Source organism: Mirounga angustirostris, unplaced genomic scaffold (genome assembly GCF_029215605.1).
Source record: "Mirounga angustirostris isolate CCGP_5_RB_7025 unplaced genomic scaffold, mMirAng1.0.hap1 SCAF_10, whole genome shotgun sequence".
NCBI lineage: Eukaryota > Metazoa > Chordata > Mammalia > Carnivora > Phocidae > Mirounga > Mirounga angustirostris.
The window spans coordinates 19654277-19676617 of NW_026991718.1; the positions used below are offsets into that span (position 1 = coordinate 19654277).

The following is a 22341-nucleotide window of genomic DNA, read 5'->3' on the forward strand; positions in this document are numbered from 1 at the left end:
GAGACAGCCACGGCCCTGTGCCAGCCGGCACCGGGGATCTTACCCACAGCCCCAGACGGTCCCCAGCACCCCAGGAAAAGTGGCCATTGAGAGCGGCTGGTCAGGGGCGTTAGGCTGCTAGACAACTTCCGTGCTGAGCGGAGAGTGGAGGAGGCCACCCCGGGAAGGCCAGCTCGTCGCTGGTAGCCAGGGAACTGATGGTGCTGGCAGGGCAGCGGGCAGAGGGCCCGCAGAGCAGGGCCATCTGGTGGAAGGCCTTCTGAGCACTGTCGCTGGCATTCTCTGGGACTTTGAATGACAAAATAAAGCCTGGCTTGACCATGTCTACAGCAGCATCTCGGTGCCAACATAGGTCTGGGTGATGGCTGAGCGGGGCCGGGCGTGTGTTCAGGATTGATTTTTCCATTTCCTCCGTGGGGCTGCCGAGACCTCACAGCCCACAGTCCTGTCTTTTGCCAAGGAATTCAGAGCCTTTAATGGCCATATTATTCACCTGTTCTTAATAATTCTTAATAATGTGCTGGCTTATGACATCTCTGTGCAAAGACCTGTAACTCCCTGGCTAATTTTTTTTTTTCCTAATGACACATGGAAAGGAATGAATCTCAGTGTCTCCTTGGCAGGCCAGAACAAGTGTGAACAGCCTGGGTTTGAATTCCAGCTACCTCACCTAACAGTTGTGTGACTTTGGATAAGTTACTTAACTGCTCTAAGCCTCAGTTTTCCTCATCTGTAAAATGGGGACAGTAGACCTCAGCTGAATATTGTTGGGAGGATTACATAAAACAATGCATTCAAATCTCTTAACAGTTCCTGACACATAATGAGAGCTGTCCAGTGTCTGCTGATGTTAGTATTAACAGGTGAGGTCATAATTACAATAATTACAGTAACAAATGTTACTACCAACATCCTTTTTAATGATAACATGGCAGCAGCGAGGGCCCGAGGATATGCTTCCAAGGAGGCATTCGGCACTCCTCATCGAGAGCTTTCGAAGGAGCTGTTCCTTTCCAGCTGGGTTTCTGCTTTCAGAGACGCACTGCACACGGCTGAGCTGCCTTCTTAGTCCACCTGCTTTTTGCTTCTTGCAGAGGGCAGAACCTGCTGGAGGGACTTTCTTCCTCGTGCTGGTATGTCCGGAGCACCCATTCGCGCTAGAGCTGCTTCATTAAAAATGGGTCTTGGCTGTACTTGGCCTGCTGCTTACTTGGCATTTTTAGTATGACTCAACCTAGTACTTGTTTTGCATTTTTGCAGAATTCTGGTACTTGCTCCTGCTTCTGTTTTGCATTTCAAAAGTGTTGCTTCTGAAATTTCCCTCTGGCACCACGACCACCCTGGTCCTGGCTTTATTTTTTAGCAGCTCTGGGCATGGTGCCAATTTTGTGTTCTGGCACCGACAGCTCGTGCTGTGACAGACTCTCTGATTATATATTTGGACTCTTCAGTGATTGATCTTGGATTCATAGCCTGGAAGAGTCTGCATCTTAAATCTGCTAGTTCTTCTATATATTTAGAGCACTCACACTTGCTCTCAATCAGTTTGGCTCCATAACAATGAAGCTTCCTCTGGTTTCTATATTTGATACCGTGTGTTCATTTGAAAAGCTGGAGGTGAGTAACCCTGCTTTTTATAGGCTGCCCGGTGACCACTGTAGGAAGCTGGACATATTATGGGAATGGGGAAGGCATACAGGTGTCGTATATCCTAAATCCTAATTTCTAGGTCTTAGCTCCAAACTTGAACCAAATTGCCAGTGAAATTTCTAATGCTGTACTGTTTTTATGTGATAGATTCTGTTGACTGCTCTGCAAGCTTTTTGAGGGCAGGACTTATTTATTGGAAGCCTTCTTATCTCCCATAGTTCAAGCGTCCTTAAAAAAAAAAAAAAAGAATCAAATGCCTCAATGTGCTGTATTCAGAGGAATACATTTCAGATGAATGAATTCCCACAATGAGGTCAGAACACATTACAGAGAGCTATACACATAAGGATTAACTTGTTCCCCGTTTGCTCTCATTGACTAGGATTCCCTGGGGTTCAAAGGGCCACAAAATACTTATCTTCCACAAATGTAACCAGGACACTACTTACACTGATAGACAATGCTTATTAAGTAGCACTAAGGAAATCATGAAAGAGCAACAATGTCTGTTAACAGTAATTCTATCATCAAAGCTACAAAATATGTCTAGGGTCCTGAGGCCACTTTTGAAGCATGTGGTGTGAGGACCACCTCAGGAGTTGGCCCCCCGCCGAGGGACCTGCGCCGCTGATGCCGGAGGTGGCCTGTGGGTCCTCAAGTACGCATGCCTGGCAGCGGGGGTGGTGAGCTGCCAAAGCAATGTGTCCACCATGATGGATGCATAGACAGACCAAGCATCACCTTTGCTATTGTTAAATAAAACGACTCATGTCATATTCTAGACGCTTCTAAACCAGAAGCGATGGAAGTTGACATTACACCTCTCCTCCTTCCTCCATGGTGGCCGTCCACTTACCCATTCTATTTGAGATTCCACTGTCCCCTCTGCAGAAAACCTTCAGGCTTTCCCTATCTTGACCATTTGCACTTCTTTTTTTTTTTTTTTTTTTTTAAGATTTTATTTATTTGTTTGAGAGAGAGAGCACGAGTGAGGGGAAAGGAAGAGGGAGAGTGAGAAGCTGACTCCCCACTGAGCAGGGAGCCTGATGTGGGGCTCGATCCCAGGACCCTGGGATCGTGACCTGAGCCAAAGGCGGACACTTAACCGACTGAGCCACCCAGGCGCCCCAACCATTTGCACTTCTTGAAACTCCCTCCGTCCCCAAACTGCCATGACAGGTGGCCTCTGGGTGCTCACCTCTGTCTGATGGCAGGTGTCTTTCCTGTCGCTGTGCAGATGCCGTGAGGATCTGCCCTCCCTTGTCTCCAAGTGTCTCCCCTGAAAGCCCCTCTCCTCCCCTTCAGCTGTCAACTCTCCTTGGTGACCCCCACGGGAAAAGAGAGGGAGAGAGGCTTAAGGGAGCTCACATTTTGCCCACCTCACTTCTGGTCCTCCACCCTGATCCCAAATGTCATCACTCGCTCCAGGGCAGGTGAGCCACCAAGCAGAAGCCCGTCCTTCCTCCATTTTTTTTACCTACTCACCATTCCACTGTGGCAAGGGACTGAATTTGCCTTGGCCTCCCTGTCACATACTCACCCAGTGTGACTCCCTTATGTTTGTTCGTCACATCTCAAAGTGGGCACTGCTAGTTCAGCCCTTTTCTTGATCCCCTGCCAAGGAAGTCTCATTCCCAGTGGCCTATGGGAGGGGCAGACCACTCTCCATCCATGTTTCATCCATTGGAAGTAGATTCCCTACATATTCCTCAGCACAATAAAATGTGGTCGAGGGCACCTGACTGGCTCAGCTGGTGGAGCATATGATCTTGGTCTTGGGGTTGTGAGTTTGAGCCCCATGTTGGGTGTAGAGATTACCTTAAAAAAAAAAAAAAAGGTGGTTGAGACTGTCATTTACTAATAACAACAGTTCTCCTCTTGGCCTGCCATCTGGAGGCACTTCACCACCTGCCCCCCAACACTTGAGCTGCACTAACACTGCCCCAGGCAGATGGGCCAATGACATTTCTCACAACGCTCCCTTGGACTTGGCTCCTCTGAGCTTTTGCTGATGCTGTTCCCACTGCCTGGAATGCCTTCGCTTCTCGTGTTTGTCCAAATACTATCTGTGCCTCATTTCTCTTGGGACGCAGCTAAACTGAAACGACATCTCCATTCTTGGAAATCCCAGCAGGCTGGCTCTCTGACTCCAGGGACACTTGTATTAACTTTGGTTAAGTCTGCTTGTGCACGTGCTTTCACTCCAAGGGCACGGGAGCCCCTGCATTCTATTTCTTTTCATCTTCTACCCCATCTAATGTACTCGATGGGTTTGTGTTGCATGCATGGGTGTGTGCATGTGTGAATAATTGGAATGACTCCTGGCTCTTTCACAGCAACTTTGTGTCACAATTCCAGCAAGAACCAAGATGAGCAAGTGCAGACAACAGCGTGTGTGTGTGTGTGTGTGTGTGTGTGTTTAAACTCTCGGAATCCAAATATTTGAACAGAAAATTCCTCCTATCACATTTGAAGGGAAAATGGAAGAAACATGGAAATTATATATGTTTATGTATTACCCATATATTACACATTGTTTTGTATTATGTAATACAGAAACATTTCTGTTGGGGGAGGAAATTGAAATAAAAGCTAAAGGTCTAAGTCGGAGCGGCCCAGGAGAACTTTCTGTGGTTATGCAAACGTTTTATATCTGCGTTGTTCAATACGGTAGCCACTAGCCACGTGTGTCTATTGAATACATGAAATGTGGCTGCTGTGCCTGAGGGACTGAGCTTTAAATTTTGTTTAATTTAAATAACCACACGTGGCTAGTGGCTTCCGTGGTGGGGACGTTGTCCCCTCCTCCCCAGGCCCCAAGCTGCAGCCCCTACGCTGGAGGTAACTGCTGCTAACCCTGCATTGTGGGGATCCTTACCAGACTTTCTGGGTGCATTTACAGCCTGTTTTACACACATATTTACACACACGCCGAGTTTGTTTGGCCTGCGAGTGTTTCACAGAAATGGTATCATGCTACACGTGTTCTGCAGCCTCCTTTTGAATTGACAGTATGTTTGGAGAGTTCCTGGGAGCAGTGCTCAGAGCCCAGCTCTATTAATTTCAGCTGCTGCACAGCGTCCATTGCCTGGGGGTTCACTGGTTTATCTAGCCGGTTCCCTCTTGAAGACCGTGTGGGCTGTTTCCAGACAAAGCCACCAATCCATTTCTATCTGCTTCCCTGTGCATCGGGGCGGGTGCAGATACTGAGAATGGAATTCTGAACCAAGGGGAGGAATCTCAAATAGGTCATTATTCCCATTTTGGGGCACAAAATAAGGTAACTGGGCTTAAAGGCCCATCTATTTGCTGGCACTTGAAAATTGGGTATTGAGTAACGAGTCAAAAAAAGATTCATTGTCCGATCTGTACCGGAGAGTCATTTTCTAAGTGAGGCAAAGGAGGCCAAGGCCTTGGGAATAGCCGGGAGTCCATGTGAATTGAAGTGAAGAGAGAGGCCTTTGCCTGTTCTCGTGGCCACAGTGTATCTTATCTAGGGCTTTTTTTGTTTTTGTTTTTTTCCCAATTTCAAAGCATGCTGAAATAAAAATTGTTAAAGATTCTGTGCTAGGTTTTTTTTCCCCAGTGGTTACCAGGGGTTACTGGTGGTGATTTTAAAGTTTAACCCTGGAGGAGGAATGTGGCGAACAGCAGGTAGCATCCTATAATTTGGAAATCACCCCTCCACAGCCAAGAGAGGGAACAGGCCATCGTCCAACCAAGAACCAGGAAAGGAGAAAGGAACGGAAGTGAGAACAGGGAAGCGAGCAGCATCTCGGAGGGAACGGAGCCTGCTAATCGGGCTTGCAGGCAAGCAGAACTGGGGGAAAGAATGCAAATATCCCGTGTGCCTGGGCATGAAAACAAAGGAGAAAGTTCGCTCTGGTTTGATACCCCCAACAGGTCAAGCTGTTTCCTTTCCTGCACATCTCCTGTCTGGACTTAATTTTTCCTAGTGCAGGCCATGCCCTGGACACACGTTAGCATATACCTTTCTCATTAAACACCCCATCCTAAAATGTTTCCAGGTTGTCACCGAGTCTTCAAAATTATGCCAGTGAGGCTTAAGCTTGCACTTAAGTTACTTCTTCGAATACATTCCAGCCAGCTGGCTACGTTTCACTCCAAGTTCCTTTGTTTACAAACATCGTGGTGAGCGTGTATCCTGTGCCGGTGATTAGCAGACATCAGGAAAACACAAGGCTCCTCTCCATTGTTTTCCCTCCAGATTTTTATCAGCTTTCGATGCATTGATTTTACTGGACAGTGTTCAGACTCTGGCCTCAATTCACCTTCCTTGTCATGGCCGATGCCACATCTCGCGTATATCACTCTGACGTGCTAACTGAAGCTGTGGCCGAGTTTCTCACCCATCTCCAGGACCAGTGTGGCTAGTGAGGCGCCATTGGGGGTGGGGGTCCCTATTTTGGTCACTAGTTGCAAGCGCTGGGCTTCAGCCTCCATCTCTGTCGTCAGCCCGGGCCGTGGGCTGTTCTTGCTCAGGCTGTGGCCCATCGGGCCCTTTCTCTCTCTTCTCTTTCTCCCTCACCCTGACTCTGGCCCTTCTTGTCCTAAGCCTTGGTTCCTGCTCCTTTTCTCGATGGCCTCCCTTCTTCCATTCTCTCCAAACTCAGAGTCAACCATCCCAGATTACTCTTGTTGGTCTTCCCAGTACACGATTCTCACCCTCTCATACCTGCTTTTCAGCAAACCCTCAGATAACTCCCCCTCACCTACGAGATACTTTCTCAATTTCTGGAAATCTGTCCCAAGGAAATAATCCAGAAAATGAAAAAAAGCTGCAATGTATACACACTCATTCTAACATTATTTTTGATAGCATGACATGTAAACAAGATAAATGTCAAATAATATGGAAAAGTTCAGCAAAATGATTAGAGATCTCCTCACTGGGATTTTAAGTCACCTTCATAATGATGGTTATGATGACAATTCAGCAACAGGAAAAATGCTTATGAAATACGGGGACCAGACAGCTCACATTTATGGAACACCTACGGCGTATCAGCTCCTGCTAGGTGTTTTGTTCATCTCCCGCAGACAAGGAAACCAGCAGAGGGCTTGGATGACCTGTCTGAGATCACATAGTTTGTAGTCCTGGTTTTGCTTAATTCCAAAGCATGTTCTTTGTATGCTATAAATACAAAACGGTAGCTATGTTATGACACAATTTCTATTCGGAGTGAGTACCTGGTAGGCCCACATCCTTCAAGGCTCTGCCTAAATTCTACCTCCCCCAGTGAGTTAATCTTCCTTAACCGATCCAGCCTAATTCAGTCTTCTCTGAATTGCTAGAACACATGCAAATTTGCTTGAGAAAACTCAGTCCACCCAGGCTGGCTTACATTTTATTTATCGGTTGTGCCTTTCTCTCCAAAGAGACTGTTAGAGCCCTGAAAACCAGACCTGTGTCTTGTTAGCACCTTGTATACCCAGGTGGCCTTTGGCACGATGGGAGCCCATAATAGGTGCTCCATGTATGTGTTGACAAGGCTATTTCTCCTTCCAGTGGTAGCCAAGCTAGGATGGGGCTGGCTGGTCATTCAAAGGGGCAGTGGGAGAGGCTCTGGCGTGACATTGGTCTTGTGCCACTGGGAGCAGACCAGAGTCCTATGTCAAGGTCCTCTGCCAGTTACCACCTCCACGCAAAGCAAGTGCCTTTGCCTTTGTTATATGCCAACTTTAAAAAAACTTCTTATTTTGAAAAATGTGTTCAAGGATAGTTGCAAAGAAATGAACCGGGAGCACCTGTGAACTCTTCCTCTACCACCCCAAATGTTTGCTTCTTGTAGTAACTATCACTGAGCATCAATACCAGGAAACTGACATTGGTACAATCTATAGAGCTGGTTCAGATTTTATCATCAGTTACGTATAACTTAAAAAAAAAAAAAAATCCATGTTGGAAATTATCCTTTTCTACCTGAGCACATTTTCTGCATACACTTGCCTTTCACTTCAAATCTTTATGCACACCACTCTTCTGAAGTCAGAGGGCCTCTCTTGCTCTGTTCCTGACTCTGTTCCTTGCTCCCTGTGTGGTCTCGGTCAAATTAATTAATCTCTCTGAGCTTTGGTTTTCTCCTCTGAAAAGTGACAATACTAACCTCATGGAATTCTTGTTTAACTGTGAAGTGTTTAACCTAGGCACATGATATCATAGGCACTCAGGAAATGCCAGTGTATCCTTTCTACCCTCTAGATACATGGAAAGCCCTCCTTTTCTCACAACTCAATGGAATCCTTCTCTTTTAAATCGTGTTCAAATTTAGTCTCCTCTCAAAATTACTTTTCCATCCCATCTCTTATTACCTCCACAATCGTGCTCTGTGTATGTGGATTTAAATCTCTAAACAGTTGTCTGTGCTTTACTTCACACTCCAAGTATAAAAATAATTCTTGCTCTGAAATTCCATCTTATTCTGCCTTGCCTTCTCTCTCATAAGCTGGGAAAGAGATTTTAATAATCATTATGGGAGCAATATTAATGACGATAATAGCTAATAGTTTCTGAGTGCTTATTATATGCTAGGAAGACTTCTCAGAACTTCACTTGTGTTAACTCAGCCCATCTTCACTGCAAACCTATGAAGTGATTCTGTTATGCCCATTTTGCAGATGAGTAGCCGGAGGCACAGAGAGCTTGAATACCTTACCTAAGCATGCACAGTTGATGAGACCTGGAACTGGGGTTGGAATCTGGGCTGTCTGGCTCCTGAAAATAGTTGGGATAAATTTTTCCCACTGTCAGTGGTTCTAAGAGACAAAGAATAGAAAAACATTCTGTTTATTTTTAGTTATTTCTTTTTTCTTTGAAAGAGATAGAGGGAGAGAGTGTGAGCCGTGGGAGTATGGGAGGAGGAAGGGCAGAGGGAGAGAGAGAATCTTAAGCAGGCTCCATGCCCAGCATGAAGCCTGACCCGGGGGCTTGATCTCAGGATCCTGAGATCATGACCTGAGCCAACATCAAGAGTCTGACACTCAACCGACTGAGCCACCCATGCGTCCCACATTCTGTTTATTTTAATGAATTTCTCACTTGAAGAGTGATAGCAAAACCCAGGGAAGCTTACATTTAGTAAAGAATGGAAGCCTTGACATGAAATCAATTGGACACATTTCCTTTTTTTTTTTTTTTATCCCCATCCTCAATTAAGGTGGCAATCAGATTAACCAAGATTGGCCGGAAAGCAGTGAGCGTGTTGGAAACATGAGGGGCTCGGAAAGGTCAGGCTGCTGACAGCTACTGGTTTGTCAGACATGGTCTGGCCCAAACTGTCTCCCCAGGGACAATTCATTTGCTATTTAATTCCACTCCCAATAAAATCCATCTGGAAGCTTGGACCCTGCCTCCTTCCTGAAGCTCATTTTCATCAGCGCATCCTCTTGGTCCCTTTGTTCCCGAATCTTCCTGGACAGCAAGAGACAGGTGCTGGCCCCCACAGGCACCCCCCTGTCCTGTGCCACGAGTCCGGCAGCCACAGGTTACCATTTGATTTCCTGACCCCCAATAAAACTAAACCAGGCTCTCCCTGCACCATTCCCAGCTTTAATTACCAAGGGCAAATCGCCGCATCATTCAGGATAATGAAAAATTAGAAACAACAGGGAGAAATGACTAAATAAATGAGAGTCTGGTCAAAAGGTAGAGTAGAGTAGCTATGAAAATGAGGTTCTGGAAAATATTTAGTGGGAAGGTAGATACAGTAGAAAAAGAAGAAAGGTTTTAACACTATACTGTTTGATCCCAATTTTATGCTTATATTTAAAAATATGCACAAACACGGAAACAGATACACTAGTTTTTTTTTTTTTTTTTGGAAACAACAAACTTTATAGGGAATTGAAAAAGAAATGAGCAGAGCAAGAATTAACTTGTGAAAAATAAAAAGAACATACAATTGTATCTTCAAGAATTTTCATGGAACATTATGACCCATCAAATTAAGATATCCACGTTCTCTAAAACAGATGAACTGATCTGAGAAAAGGCAGTATGAAAATATACTAATGTAGTGCTGCTTAATAGAACTTTCTGTGATGATGGAAAGGTTCCATTATCTCTGTGCTGTCTAATACAGCATCTGCGAGCCAATGAATACTGACCACGAGTTCACTAAAATTTTAATAATCACAAAGAGTGTGATTATGTGATGTTCACATTCATTTTTATTTATTCCTATTTTACAAATGTACACACGTGAGCATGGATCCCTTTTAAAATCAGAAACAAGAAAGAAAGGAAAAAGAGAAGATGGCATGTTTTTGGTTTTCTTACATTTTTCCCCTTTGAAGACCTGTTGACTTTTCCTTCTGTGGATTCACCTGCACTTACCAGCTCTCTCCAGCCCTACAGATCCAGCTCAGGTCTTGCCTCTTCCAGGAAGCCTTCCTGGACTCACTGAACTCCCAGAGATTTCTTCAGGCTTATGGACTCCTTTGTCTCATTGTGACACATCATCAACTTTAAATATGTGTCGGTCCCAACTAGAGAGGAAGTTCCTTGATGGCAGAAACTATGTATTTTAAACTTCCTCCTCTTCCCTACCCCACCCAGCAAGTACTGTGCAATGTGCTGGGTCAGTTAGCATCAACTGGACCCAGGCCGGGCCCTCTCCGGAGGCACTTGAGTCTGACGCCCCTTGCTCTCCAAACTTTGTTCTGCTTCCTCCAATTCATCTAGAAGGGGTGTCTGTGCTGTCAGCCCGGGGATAAATTTTATTGTAAATTGCTCAAATAGAATTAGTTTGCTTTGGTAAGGATGACCAAGTCCAGGCCTTGCCTTTACAAGGGGACTGTAAAGCTAAGAAAATAAATATGAACTATTTTGAGCAAAAAGGCATTGGTCTTGGTGAATGGGGATAATGAAGCTGATGTTTATAAAAAGGAAACTAAGGGCCAGGAGAGGAGGTGACTTTACTGGGTCTCACGCTGATCAAAGGCATCACACGTCATAGCAGCTTTCCTCCGGTCCTGCTGGGCTCAGGATACTGTACTGAGGTCAGAGGAAAGAGACCTGAGGAATTTACAGTTTATCTGGGGGGAAGAAAATATGAGCCACTGAGATCACTTAGCCCGAGCAAGCGGTGATAGAAGAGTGTGTGAGACAGTACAAGAATACAGGTGGAGAGCAGAAGGTCATGCCTAGCGCCGGGGTTGTTATTAATGGAGGTCTTTCCAGGAAGACCCAGCAGGTGCCAGGACCCACCCAAAATGATGATTTCAAGGTTCTGGTTCTGTCCGAGGTTCTGATATTCCTGCCCCTTCATCATCTTCAGCTTCTGCACAGTCCTTGTCACCCAAACACCCTCTCATCAGCAGGTGCAGGACTCTCTATAACCAAGTGCCTCCCCATCCGCTCCTCTTCAGACCTCCCTCTCTTGTCACAGCTGATGTGGCCTCTGGCTGCTGGGCCAGCAGTCCCAGGAGGAGAGCATGGGCGAGGGGCCCCCCTATGGTGGGGGGAGGACATGAAGATGGAGCACGCACCCCCCCACACCGCCACCTTGATGGGCCACCCCATGTTGAATACTAAGTTGAAGGTTGACATTTAATGAGTTAGCCACACTAACTGGCTGTGAAGCAAACCAAAGCAAACATAGATTTGCCTCAAAACGACACAGAGAATGACCTGAAGCAAGGAGACTGGCCAAGGGGCATTTACAAGGACTGGATATCAGGTGTCCGGCAGGCATCCTAGCATAGTGGCGATGGCCAAAGACAGCACGGGATGAACCTGAGGAATTGCTGAGGATATATTTTTGGGAAAGTGATGGGAGAATTCGAGGAGCCTCATGGTAGAAAGTCACATGCTGTGTTACCTGAGGCAGGGCACTTAACCCAGCTGATCCTGCTCCTTATCGTAAAATGAGAATAATAGTACGTACCTTACAGGGTTGTTCTGAGTATTATATTAAATATTTGTCAAGTGCTTGTTGTAGTGCTAAGCATAGAGTAGGTGGTAAACCCTGGTATTTTCTTGAGATATTAAAGATCAGCCCACAAGAAGTTGGGGCAGCGATGAAGGACAGGAAGGACTCCAAAGGAATGAACATTGTATCTCAGGGCATCTGACAGGGGATGTGTTAATGGGGAATTTGGAGCAAGGGCCCTGGATGTTGAAAAGAGTGATGTGTTTATGGCATTTGAGATTTTCTGTTTGTTTGCTTCAGACCACCCATTGCCCTGGTTAGTGGGTAGCTCCTATCCAGGGGACAGATCAGTGGAGGAAACATCATCAGGCAAGCGAGCAAAGGAGAAACAGGCTGCAGAGTGTAGGAGTCTCAGGGACACAGATGCTGCTGGCAGACAAGGTGAGGGGTCCCCAGAGGCTGTCCCCAGAGGCTGGACTCCCCAGAGAGTCCCCAGAGGCTGCCAGCAGCTGTGAGATCTGCCACCACATGCCGAGAACTGGGCTAGTGCTTCTCCCCCTGGCCGCACACCAGAATCGCAGAGGAGAGCCTCGGGCCCCTCCTGAGACTCAGGGGTGATTCTGATGAGCAGTCAGGGCCTCAGCCACAGGTCATGCCAGGGCTGGCAGGCCAGAGGCCAGCGTGCCACAGGGGCAGGGCAGAAGGTACCCTGAACCCAGGCCACCCACCATCCAAAGCACCCCCTCCCCACCTCACCCCTGCCCACCTGGAGGGAGCTTGGCTCCAGTGAGGCACAGGGGGTGGCGACCCCAGAAGATGGGCTGGAGTCAGCGCTTCTCCAACGGGCACATTTCCCCGAGGCCCTCTTAGACCTCTGTTCTTTTGTTGTCCCCTTACTGACTATGAAATTCGTGATTCCTTTTCTGCCCAGTCACACGCTCATTCTTCATTCAGCAAATATGTATGGCCATCGACTCCCTCCCTCAAAGGCTAGACCCTGTCCAGACTCTGGGATTCAGCAGGGACAAACAGGCAAGGTTCTTGCTCCCGAGGTACCCACCTGCAAGTGGGGGAGCCAGGGTGTAGACACATATGAAGTGTGTCAATTGGTTAAAAAAAAAAAAAAGTATTGTGAAGAAGAATGAGTCAGGGGCAGAAAATTAAAGGAGAATGGGGTCAGGGAAGTTCTCACTGGTTAGGTGATATTTTGGGCAGAGACCTTAAGAGGAAAAAGTGGGGGAGCCCAGAGGAAATAGGAAGAATGTTCCAGATGGGGAGCTATTAAGTACAAGGGCCCCAAGTCAGGGTCGTGCAATATGGCTTGTGCAATTGGGGCAGAAAGAGCCATAGGGAGATGGCAGGAGGGGCAGGGGGCCTCTGAGGCAGGTCTAACCATTCTTAGAGTTTTCAAGTTCAAGAAGGCCACTGAAATCCTGTCATTGCACACTGCTAATCCCTACTGATGTGATTTTTCGGTAACCAGTACAGTTACATAGCTGGTGAAGTTGGCTATATCACTTTTCCCTCACTTTCTTAAAATAGGTATAGGGGCGCCTGGGTGGCTCCATCCGTTAAGTGCCGAATCTTGGTTTCAGCTCAGGCCATGATCTCAGGGTAGTGAGATCAAGCCCCACGTGGGGCTCTGTGCTCAACGTGGAGTCTGCTTAAGATTCTCTCCCTTTTAGGTGAAACCAGAGAAGGAGACAAACCATAAGAGTCTCTTAATCACAGGAAACAAACTGAGGGTTGCTGAAGGGGAGGGGGTGGGGGGATAGAGTAACTGGGTGATGGACACTGGGGAGGGTATGTGTTGTAATGAGCACTGGGTATTATATAAGACTGATGAATCACAGACCTGTACCCCTGAAACAAATAATACATTATATGTTAATTTTAAAAAAATTTTTAAATCAAAAAAAAAAAAAAAAGATTCTCTCCCTCTCCCTCCCCTTCTACCCCTCTTTGTGCACACTCTTTCTCTAATAAATAAATAAATGCAATCTTTAAAAAAATAGGTATAAAAATATTAGGCAAGACAGGTCCTAGTGACAGAGAAGGATCCATAATAAATTTAGCATCCTGTGGTTGGATCTGCTAGACGCAATCCCTGGAGAGTAAGAGAGAGCCCTGGCGGAGAGTACTTCTGCCTTAGAAATAAAATGGCTCAGAATTTAAAAGGTACTTTTACAGGCACATGGCTGTGAGTTAAACTCCACCTACTTCCATGTACTCACATGAGGAATAAGTACCATCAGTAGCAGGATTAAAGAAATATACAAAACTGTATCACTGACTCTCCTGAGGCAATGAACTGTTTTCAAATTCTTTTAAATGTCTTCTGTTCTTTGGGGTTTTTTTATCCCTGGTTGGGTTGTGGCTGCTTTGAATTCACCTTCTCCTGGTTGGAGGCTTTCTAGTGGTGCCTGTGGGTTCCTATCATTTCTGGAGCTGCTTTGGCACCCAGAGGCCAGGGGTCCTGACCAACCCTTGCCAGACATCTCCCTTATCAGAGAGGAGACTTTTATCTTCTGCTTTTGGCTCTGATTACTTACCCAGGAAGTGCAGAGTGCTGTTCAAGGCTTTCTGCCCTCTGGCTGAGATTTAAAAAAAAAAAAAATCTCTTTAGTTATATGACTGGTCCCTTTCTAACCGGGAGCAGATAAGATGGTAAATAATCGTGTTAGGTTTATTTTCCTCAATGATCCGTTCTTGTGTTTCTTTCCTCCAATCAGGATAGGGTCAGCTATATGACTTCATGGTTGTCCACCCCATCCTCTCCTGAAAGTCACCTTGTGGTTGCTTAAAAACAAACAAAAAATGATTAACTTTTTCTATACTTCTTCTCCAAAAGAAGAGGCCTGTTAATTTTGTTTCTCTAGCTGATTTTCCTTAAAACTGGGTATGTAAAGGGTTAAAAAACAAACAAAAAAACTCCAGAGTCCAACACAGCAGATCAGTTTACAGACACCTGTATACTGGTTGCCCTCATACAAACACCCTACCCTGCCCCATGCCTTCAAGATTCTACTGTTAGAGATTATTTTGTTTGACTTTAGAGGTTTTTTTTAAAAGAAGCATATGCCCTCTGGAAGACTGTTTATCAGCTACTAGCATCTTGTGAATTAGATAATCAGATCACTGAGACAGGGAATTTTGATTTTTAGCAGGGTGCTAATAAAGACATGTTTCTAGGACCAATGTAAGCAGCCTGAAGGCCCCAAATGCCTTAGTTGGAGGGCCTTAAGGAAGGGGAGAGAAATGAGGAAAAGGTGAAATGCTTTACAGAAAAGAAGTGGGAAGGGAAAACAGGAAGAAAATAGCAGAGGGAAAGGCACAAGGCAGCCGTCTTCGGGGGCTCTGCCTTTTGCTGTCCCTGCCCATTTGCCCTGAGCAATCAGGTCCTGTCTCATAGCACTGTTGATCACTCGTGTCTGGGTTGACGAGCCTCAGAGCTCCAGCCTTGGTCTCCCTTGCAAGCCCTTGCCCTCCTCATTGACTGCCTGCTGGACAATCCCACCTGATGTCCCCAATCCCCTGGCCCCAGCCATCCCTGTCTTCCCCCGTTCAGCCGAGGGTGTTGCTGGTCCTCCATCATTGTACCGGAAAGCCCACAGTCCTACTTGGTACCCTCCTCCTTTCCTTCCCACAGAACCACTCCAGTCTTGTGAATTCTGCCCCTTCCGCTCCCATCCGGATGGCATCCCTCACTTCAGGCATTTACCCCCGACCTTGGGGGATTCACTCACTTATCTCTGCCTTAAATCTCTGAGTCCAGTCTTGCATGCCACCCCCAGGTTGATCATCACTGTCACCCCCTGCTCACGAGGCTCCCAGAGCTCCCTGGTAGCCCTGGCAAAACCTAAACTGTCCGGCCTGTTGCTTGAAGCTGTTCTCAGGCTGGCCCAGCCTGGCCTCCCGTGTCTTCCCTTCAAGCAAGTTGAGGAAGAGAGAGGAGGCAGGGGGCTGAGTTATCACTTAATCCACACCATGGCCTCCTGGCAAAGAGCCATCACCATCTTCATTTTTCATGGGAGGAAACTTGGTTATAGGTTAAGTAAGTTATTCAAGGTCAGACAGTCAGAAATGGGAAGAGCTGGGATTTCAACCTAAGCCCGTCTGACCCCTGAGCCCAAATGCTTAACCACTGCGCTCTGGTACCCCACACTCCCAGTGCGGTCCGTGGACCAGGGGCGGTGGCACCTGGGAGCATGGCAGGGATGCAGGGGTTCAGGCCCCATCCCTGCGGGCTGAACCAGAATCTGCATTTTAGGGGATTCCCCAGATGACTCCTGTGCCCTTTACAGTTTGAGATTTTAGGGGAGAAAAAAGTGTTCCTTGACCCTCTTAGGGCTGGGTCTGAAAATGAAACTGACAAAGATTAATGGGACAAACACACACGGATTTGAAGTTTTACAGGAACCTGGGGGCCTTCACAACAGAAGGAGACCCTAAGATGAGGCCAGAGCAGGAAGCTTTCATACCTTTTAGGCAAAGACACAAGAAACTTGTGAAGAATTGACAAGACAAAGGGGTCTGGGCTAGAGGTGGTAAATGGTGAAGAAGTAACTGGGAAGATATGGGTTAGCTTAATAAAGTTTGTTTGCGGATTCCTCTGGTGCCTTCTCTGCATTTCTACCTTTATGCAGAAAAGGGGGAGGTTTTTCTACGTTTGCTGCTTCTTGATTGCCTTCAGTTCAAAATAATTTTCATGTCAAAGAGGCATATTTTGGGGTGACGTATTCTGATTCCCGTCAGGATGCACTGCCTTGGTGGTTCTTCTCTTTCCGTATAAGTTCTTGGCTCTCCCAGCTCCATGATAGTGCCAACCCCTCCCCTCCCTGGTATAGTAATTAACATCATGGTCCCTGGATTTTTGGGGTTCAAATCCTGGTCTGCCACTTATCAGCGGGGCCACTTTAGGCAGGTAACTTAACCTTTGAATGCCTCAGTCTCCCCGTCTGTAAAATGGCGATAAAATAGGACCACCCCATGGGGTTGTTGTAAAGATTTAACAAGTTAACACTAGTACAGTGTTTTAGCACTGTGCCAGGCACATGAAGACGAAAGCACCCACTGTGTTTTTCACCTGTGTGAATCCTACCCCACATCTTGTCTCTTCTCTTCTGAGAAGCCCTGGCCCCAACCATCAGAACTCTAGGTGGTCTCTTCCTTTCTGGAATCTGCGGCGAATTCTAGGACTTCAGTCACAGCATTGTATCTTAGGGAAAATCTTTTCCTCTTATTGTCTTGATGAGGAAACAGTCTCAAAGATAAAATGGCAGAACTGGGACTTGAACTCAGAGTTCAAAGCAACAGAATCAGGACTTGAACCCAGTACTTTTCTGACTCTAAAATTAGCACCGTTTCCAACGTACTATGTTTATAGCATTGTATACCTTTCTATCCCATTATGGTAGGCACTGCATATGCCTTGGAAAAAGAATATTAAAAGTATTCATCATGGTGATATTTGTAATTGCAAAAAAAAAAATGAGGAGATGTTGGTCTGACCAAATTTCAACAGGTTCCTTTACCTTATGACTTTCCAGTGGCTTTAATATGCTAATTTGTACTGTGAATCTGAAATCGGGAGATTTGGCATGTGCAGTTTCATATACTGATTTGTCCTTAGACCCTTTTCCTGAGGGGTGCTTCTCAGCATCTCAAAACCAATGTTCCACGGAACATGGTTTGGGGAATGCAGCCCTGTTCTCCAGAGGCCCCCCCTCTAGCCCCACAGACTCGTGAGTTCATTGAAGTTCACCTTTGCTTCCACCACAGTGACGCTGGCAGGCTGGGACGAGCCAGCGGGAGGCGAAAGCAGAGTTTATTGAAGAGAAAAAGCAGCTACAGATGGACCATCCAGGAGACTTGGAAAGGAAAGGAGCAGGAATCTGTTTTTCTGCGGGGTCTGCAGGTTTTTGCTAAGGACAGTGGTCTCATGTACTTGTCCTCTCAGGCATCCAGGAACTGGTTAGAACAGAGATGAGGACCCAGGTGTTACTCCTTGGAGCCAGGGGGCCTTGACAGTGGTCTGGAACACGCAGATGATAGCTTCCTCTGGTCATTCTCACCTGGTCCTTCCTTAGATGTTATCTATTCTAGAGAAATCCATTAGCTCCTTGTCCCTTACAAGGAGGACATATGCTGTTTACCTCACAAGGCATGTCTAAAGTGGAGTGGGGGTGCAGGTCCTAAAAGGAATAGAGCCCCAAAAGAAGCAAAGGAAAAAGAACAGCTTTTTCTCTCATGGGGTCCCTTCTGTTTCCCTGTCTCAACACACGACAAGTGCTGTGCCGGTGACCGACCTTCCGAGGGCCAGTCCTGGGGATTCTCTGCAGCGACGCTCTCGCTTTATCTCGTCAGCAGCTGACTCCGCTCTGCTGTGGGAGCGTCTGGCGTGTCACATCTGCATTGGGGTTTGCAGAGGCAAGACGGTCTGGGGACACTGGCTTCGGGAAGGTGCTGGGTAGTCCCTGGAGGGGGAGGTCAGGTATGGTAGTTTGCACGTGCCTCGAGCTGCCTCAGGCAAGCGGTACATGTTTCAGACCCACAGGTCAGTGAGGTTTGATCTGAAGGAGCGTGCCTTGAGTCTCAGTGCTCAGGCCTTTGGATGTGCACCGGCCTTGGTTGCTGTCGCCAAGCAAGTGGTCAGTGCGGAAAGCCCCGCTAAGATGTGCCAGCCAGCACAGAGTCGCTGGCAGCTAGGCAGGGGTGTGGCTGCTCGGGCCTGGGAAATGCAGGGGGGGTACACCACCAGTGAGCCTTCACTGGGAGCTACCAGGCCCCGCCCCGCTTCAAGGGCTTTGCAGCCAGCAACTCACTTTGACCTCCTAACGGCCTTGTGCCATGAGCCCAGGACCCTCACAAACACTGTGTCGTTACTTGCCCAGGGTCACACATCTGGGAAGTGGCAGTGCTGGGGTTTAACGAGAAGCCATGCTGTGGGGCGCCTGGAGGGCTCAGTCGGTTAAGCGTCTGCCTTCCCCCCAGGTCATGGTCTCAGGGTCCTGGGGTCGAGTCCTGCGGCAGGCTCTGCGCTCAGCGGGGAGTCTGCTTCTCCCTCTGCCCTCCCCCTGCTCCTGCACGCATATGCTCTCTATCTCTCTCATTCTCTCTCTCTCTCTCTCTCAAATAAATAAATAAAATCTTTTTAAAAAGAAAGAAAGAAAGAAAAGAAAGCCATGCTGTTGACCACTCTGCCTCACAAGCCCTCAAGGGGTCTGAGGAGGTCGGAAAGGAAGAACAGACCAGGAAGAGGCCGCAGGACGCAAGTCAGGAAGGACCCGAAAACAATGGCAACTTTGCAGATTCCTCTCTTGTTCTTCGGGCCTTCTTACCTCTCACCGGTGCCCTGGGGCCTTGAATGTGACTGGTTCTCACCGGGGCCCTGCCCGGTGGCTCCTTGCGGCCTCTGCTGGGAGAGGCGAGTTCCAGGGAGAGGCCTGTGGGCTAGAGAAGGAGGCACTGGGGCAGAAGGGACGCCTGAGGCACACTCCTTCTAGAGACATGGGAGCAGGAGACCAACAGGCTCCCTGGTTTTACTGGGAAGAAACCGAGCCAGCGTCCCTAGACTGAGATACAGCCGGGCCTGCTGCCTCTGGGAGGCGGCTCACGTCCCCACTGGTAGCACCAGGAGCCCCCAGCCCCCTCAGTGCCCCTGCACAGAGCTTTCTGCCCTGAGCACCCAAAATGGGCTTGTGCTTTCTTGACAAGTCTTGAGTTTCTAACAACCAGGAGCTTGGCCTCTGTCCCGTGCAGGCCCTGCCTCCTAGGCCTCTCAGAAATGTTTGAGGAAGGGCCTGGCACTGGGGCTTTGCAGTACCAGCTTCTCTGTGATGCTCTTTCCTCACTCCCTTACAACACAAATGGCCGGTGCTCCTGGTCTGGGGACAGTGCTGAAGGAGGCTGCCGGGAGAGTGTAGGGCACGTCCCCTGGGCATCTTGGGCAGAAGCGTGCTGACGGCTGCACCGGGCAGCGGGCAGGGTGGCCGAAGGGGGAAGGAGGATGGGTTTAAATCCCAGGCTGGGAGGCCCGAGACAGAGAACGCCACCCCTGGGCGCTGTTCCATCAGGAGCACTAGCCCTGGCTGGCGTCCAGAGCCCGACACCCCCTGCCCAGCGTGGGCAGGGAGGCGATGAGGAGATGCCAGGCCAACCCAGAGAGACTGAACCCGGAGGGCCTGGCTCTGCAGCCCTCCTCATGCCCCGCAGGTGGGAGGCTAGAGACGCACAGCTGCCCGCGAGGCGGGCGAGGGGTGACATGAATCAGTTACCTGATATCCTGTCCTCCTTCGGCGTGCCCCTTGGCTTCTCCAAGAGAGCACCTGTTCCCTTGAACTGGAGTCACCCCGAGGTCCAAATCACCGCTCCTTCTTCCTCCTGGCACTGCTGTCCCGCACCCCCTCCCAATCAAAAGTCCCAGAGAGCCGCTTTTCTCCGCAGCTCAGCTGTAAAGCTCTTTGTGTGATTCAAGTAATTCCCACTAAAGTAAGTCATTCTTTTCCAAATGACCCATAGGCTTGATCCTTCCACGGGGCATTTGCCTTTCAGCTGGAGAGTTTGTACAAGCAGAATTAAGCATTAATTGGGAGAATGAGGGAGCAATTATTTTGGGGGGGTGGACTTGCCCAGGCCCTTCCCTGCCCTCCCCTTGGCTCCTCCCCACAGTGCCCACTCCCCCGCACCGGGCAGGGAGGGGTGCGGCTGGGATGAGGAAGGAGGGATCCCTGAGGCGGGAGGAAGGTGGAACAGCATCGGATCCCAGACGGTTCCGTGTTCTCTGTCCGCTGACAGTCTTTATGGTGGGACTTACAAGAGTCAGCTTTTTATTTCCCCAAGGTTTGTTCTATGATCACTGATTTCCTAACACCAACATGTCACAGAACCCAGAGACAAAGCGGTCCTGTGAGACCGCCTTCTCCATGGAATAGACTCAGCTTTCTAAAAATGCACCACATGGCTCTCAGTCTCTTGGTTTGCCACAGGCTGGTGGACACTTCGTGGGGTGGGGGGGCCCCGCCCCACCCTAAAACACCCCCATCACCCTGCATTAAAGATGCATTTCCAAATGTTAATAATTCATGGTAATGTTAATTTATCATCATTTCACATAACATTCTATAACGGAAAAGGCCCCAGGGGACGGGATGGTAGAGGAGATTGAGGAGCGGAGAATAAAAGAAGTGGGGTGTCAGTGGGGGGTAGGAGGAATAAGCACCCCTCAAGCTGTGTCCGTCTTCCCAGGACACAGGGTTGGGGGGGAGGTTCTTGGGCTGCAGGAGGCAGGTTTATAGTCCTGCGCCCGAGAGTGTGTGTGTGTGTGTGTGTGTGTGTGTGTGTGTGTGTCCCCAGGGGTAGCACCTGACCTTTAGGTGAGCCCCCAGCCCTCAAAGTGCCCCTCCACGGCCTGGCTTCATGCTCACACACACATCGCCGTGCTTGACCCCCCGCAAAGGACACCAAGCACCAGGGGCAGAGGTGTGGGATGCGGACAAGGGGTGGGAGGCGGCCACCCCAGGGCACTCGGGGGGAGGGATCTTTCTGCTTCCCGGCCTGGGTTTGGTTCCTTACGAGCCACCTTGGCCTGGTTCCCAGGTCCCCCCAGCCTGCCTGGGAGGCCTCGCTCACAGGGTTTTCTTCTTGCTGTCCTAGGTGTATGTGGTTGCTGTGGAGCTCTACGCCCCAGGTACAAAAGGTTGGTCGACAACATCTTCCCGGAGGATCCCGAGGTGGGTCACACCGCCGCCCGGCATCACCTCCCACCGTCTCACCCCGTCCAGGGCGGCAAGGGGAAGGCGGAGCTCCCGGGCCCCTCACCCGTGGGCCCACTCAAACTCCGGTCAGTGGGGAGAGGCAGCCAGGGGCCTGCAGGCTGCGGAGATTTGGATCTGTCTGGAGTCAGGATGTGCAGGGGGCTCGGGAAGTTGGTTTTGGCACACTGTGGGCCTTTGCCGTACCACTGCGACATCTTTCTCCCCCGGGTCTCTCTGAGCGATGGTTCCTAGAACTGCTCTCTTTTTTTTTTTTTTTTAAGATTTTATTTATTTATTTGAGACAGAGAGAATGAGAGAGAGAGAGCACATGAGAGAGGGGAGGGTCAGAGGGAGAAGCAGGCTCCCCGCTGAGCAGGGAGCCCGATGCGGGACTTGATCCAGGGACTCCAGGATCATGACCTGAGCCGAAGGCAGTCGCTTAACCAACTGAGCCACCCAGGCGCCCGAACTGCTAACTCTCTTGATGGTACTCTTTCCCTGCTGTTTCGTGTGAGCACTGCCCTTCTCGGGTTTTGGCTCAGGAGCCCGGGTCTTCTCTGTGGCTCCCTCTGGCATCTGCCAGGTGTCTGGGTATGTGCACGCAGGAGGCCTGGCTTCTCGGCTTCCCGGCCGCCACTCCCCGCTCAGGCTGCATTACGGGTTGTGTGATTTTGGAAATGTCAGGATCTGATATTCTTGACTTGCTCTCTGGAAATCAATGATGTCTTCTTGATGGACAGTTGAAGGCCACGTTTCCAGCATCCTCTGGAGAATTCCCTAATTGCTGCTGAGCTGCCTTCTCTTCCTGTTCATGTCTTGGTGCCGGATATCCAGCACATTTTAATTCTGAGTTGCTTTCAGTGAAGCTTTGTCATTCACACACACACACACACACACACGCACACACACGTATACACATGTGCATATATACACTCATGTATATATACATGTACACATGTATCCACATACATACATACATAATATATACATTTATACCAGCATTCTAATTTATAGCTGGCACACTCTGAGCTAAGCTGTGTGTT

At 48.6% G+C, this 22341-nt stretch overlaps 1 protein-coding gene across 4 annotated transcripts in view; it reads left to right on the forward strand.

The window, feature by feature from the left end:
- The window catches only part of EFR3B (EFR3 homolog B), an 86942-nt gene that overhangs the window by 13953 nt on the left and 50648 nt on the right, over positions 1 to 22341 (forward strand). For 3 of the 4 annotated variants that reach the window (XM_045884205.3, XM_045884206.3, XM_045884208.3), the window contains exon 2: positions 21198 to 21274. The exons of the other annotated variant lie outside the window; for it this stretch is intronic. In XM_045884205.3, the coding sequence (XP_045740161.1) occupies positions 21198 to 21274 (77 nt within the window). The remainder of the gene's footprint in view (positions 1 to 21197; positions 21275 to 22341) is intronic. 4 annotated transcript variants of the gene reach the window in all.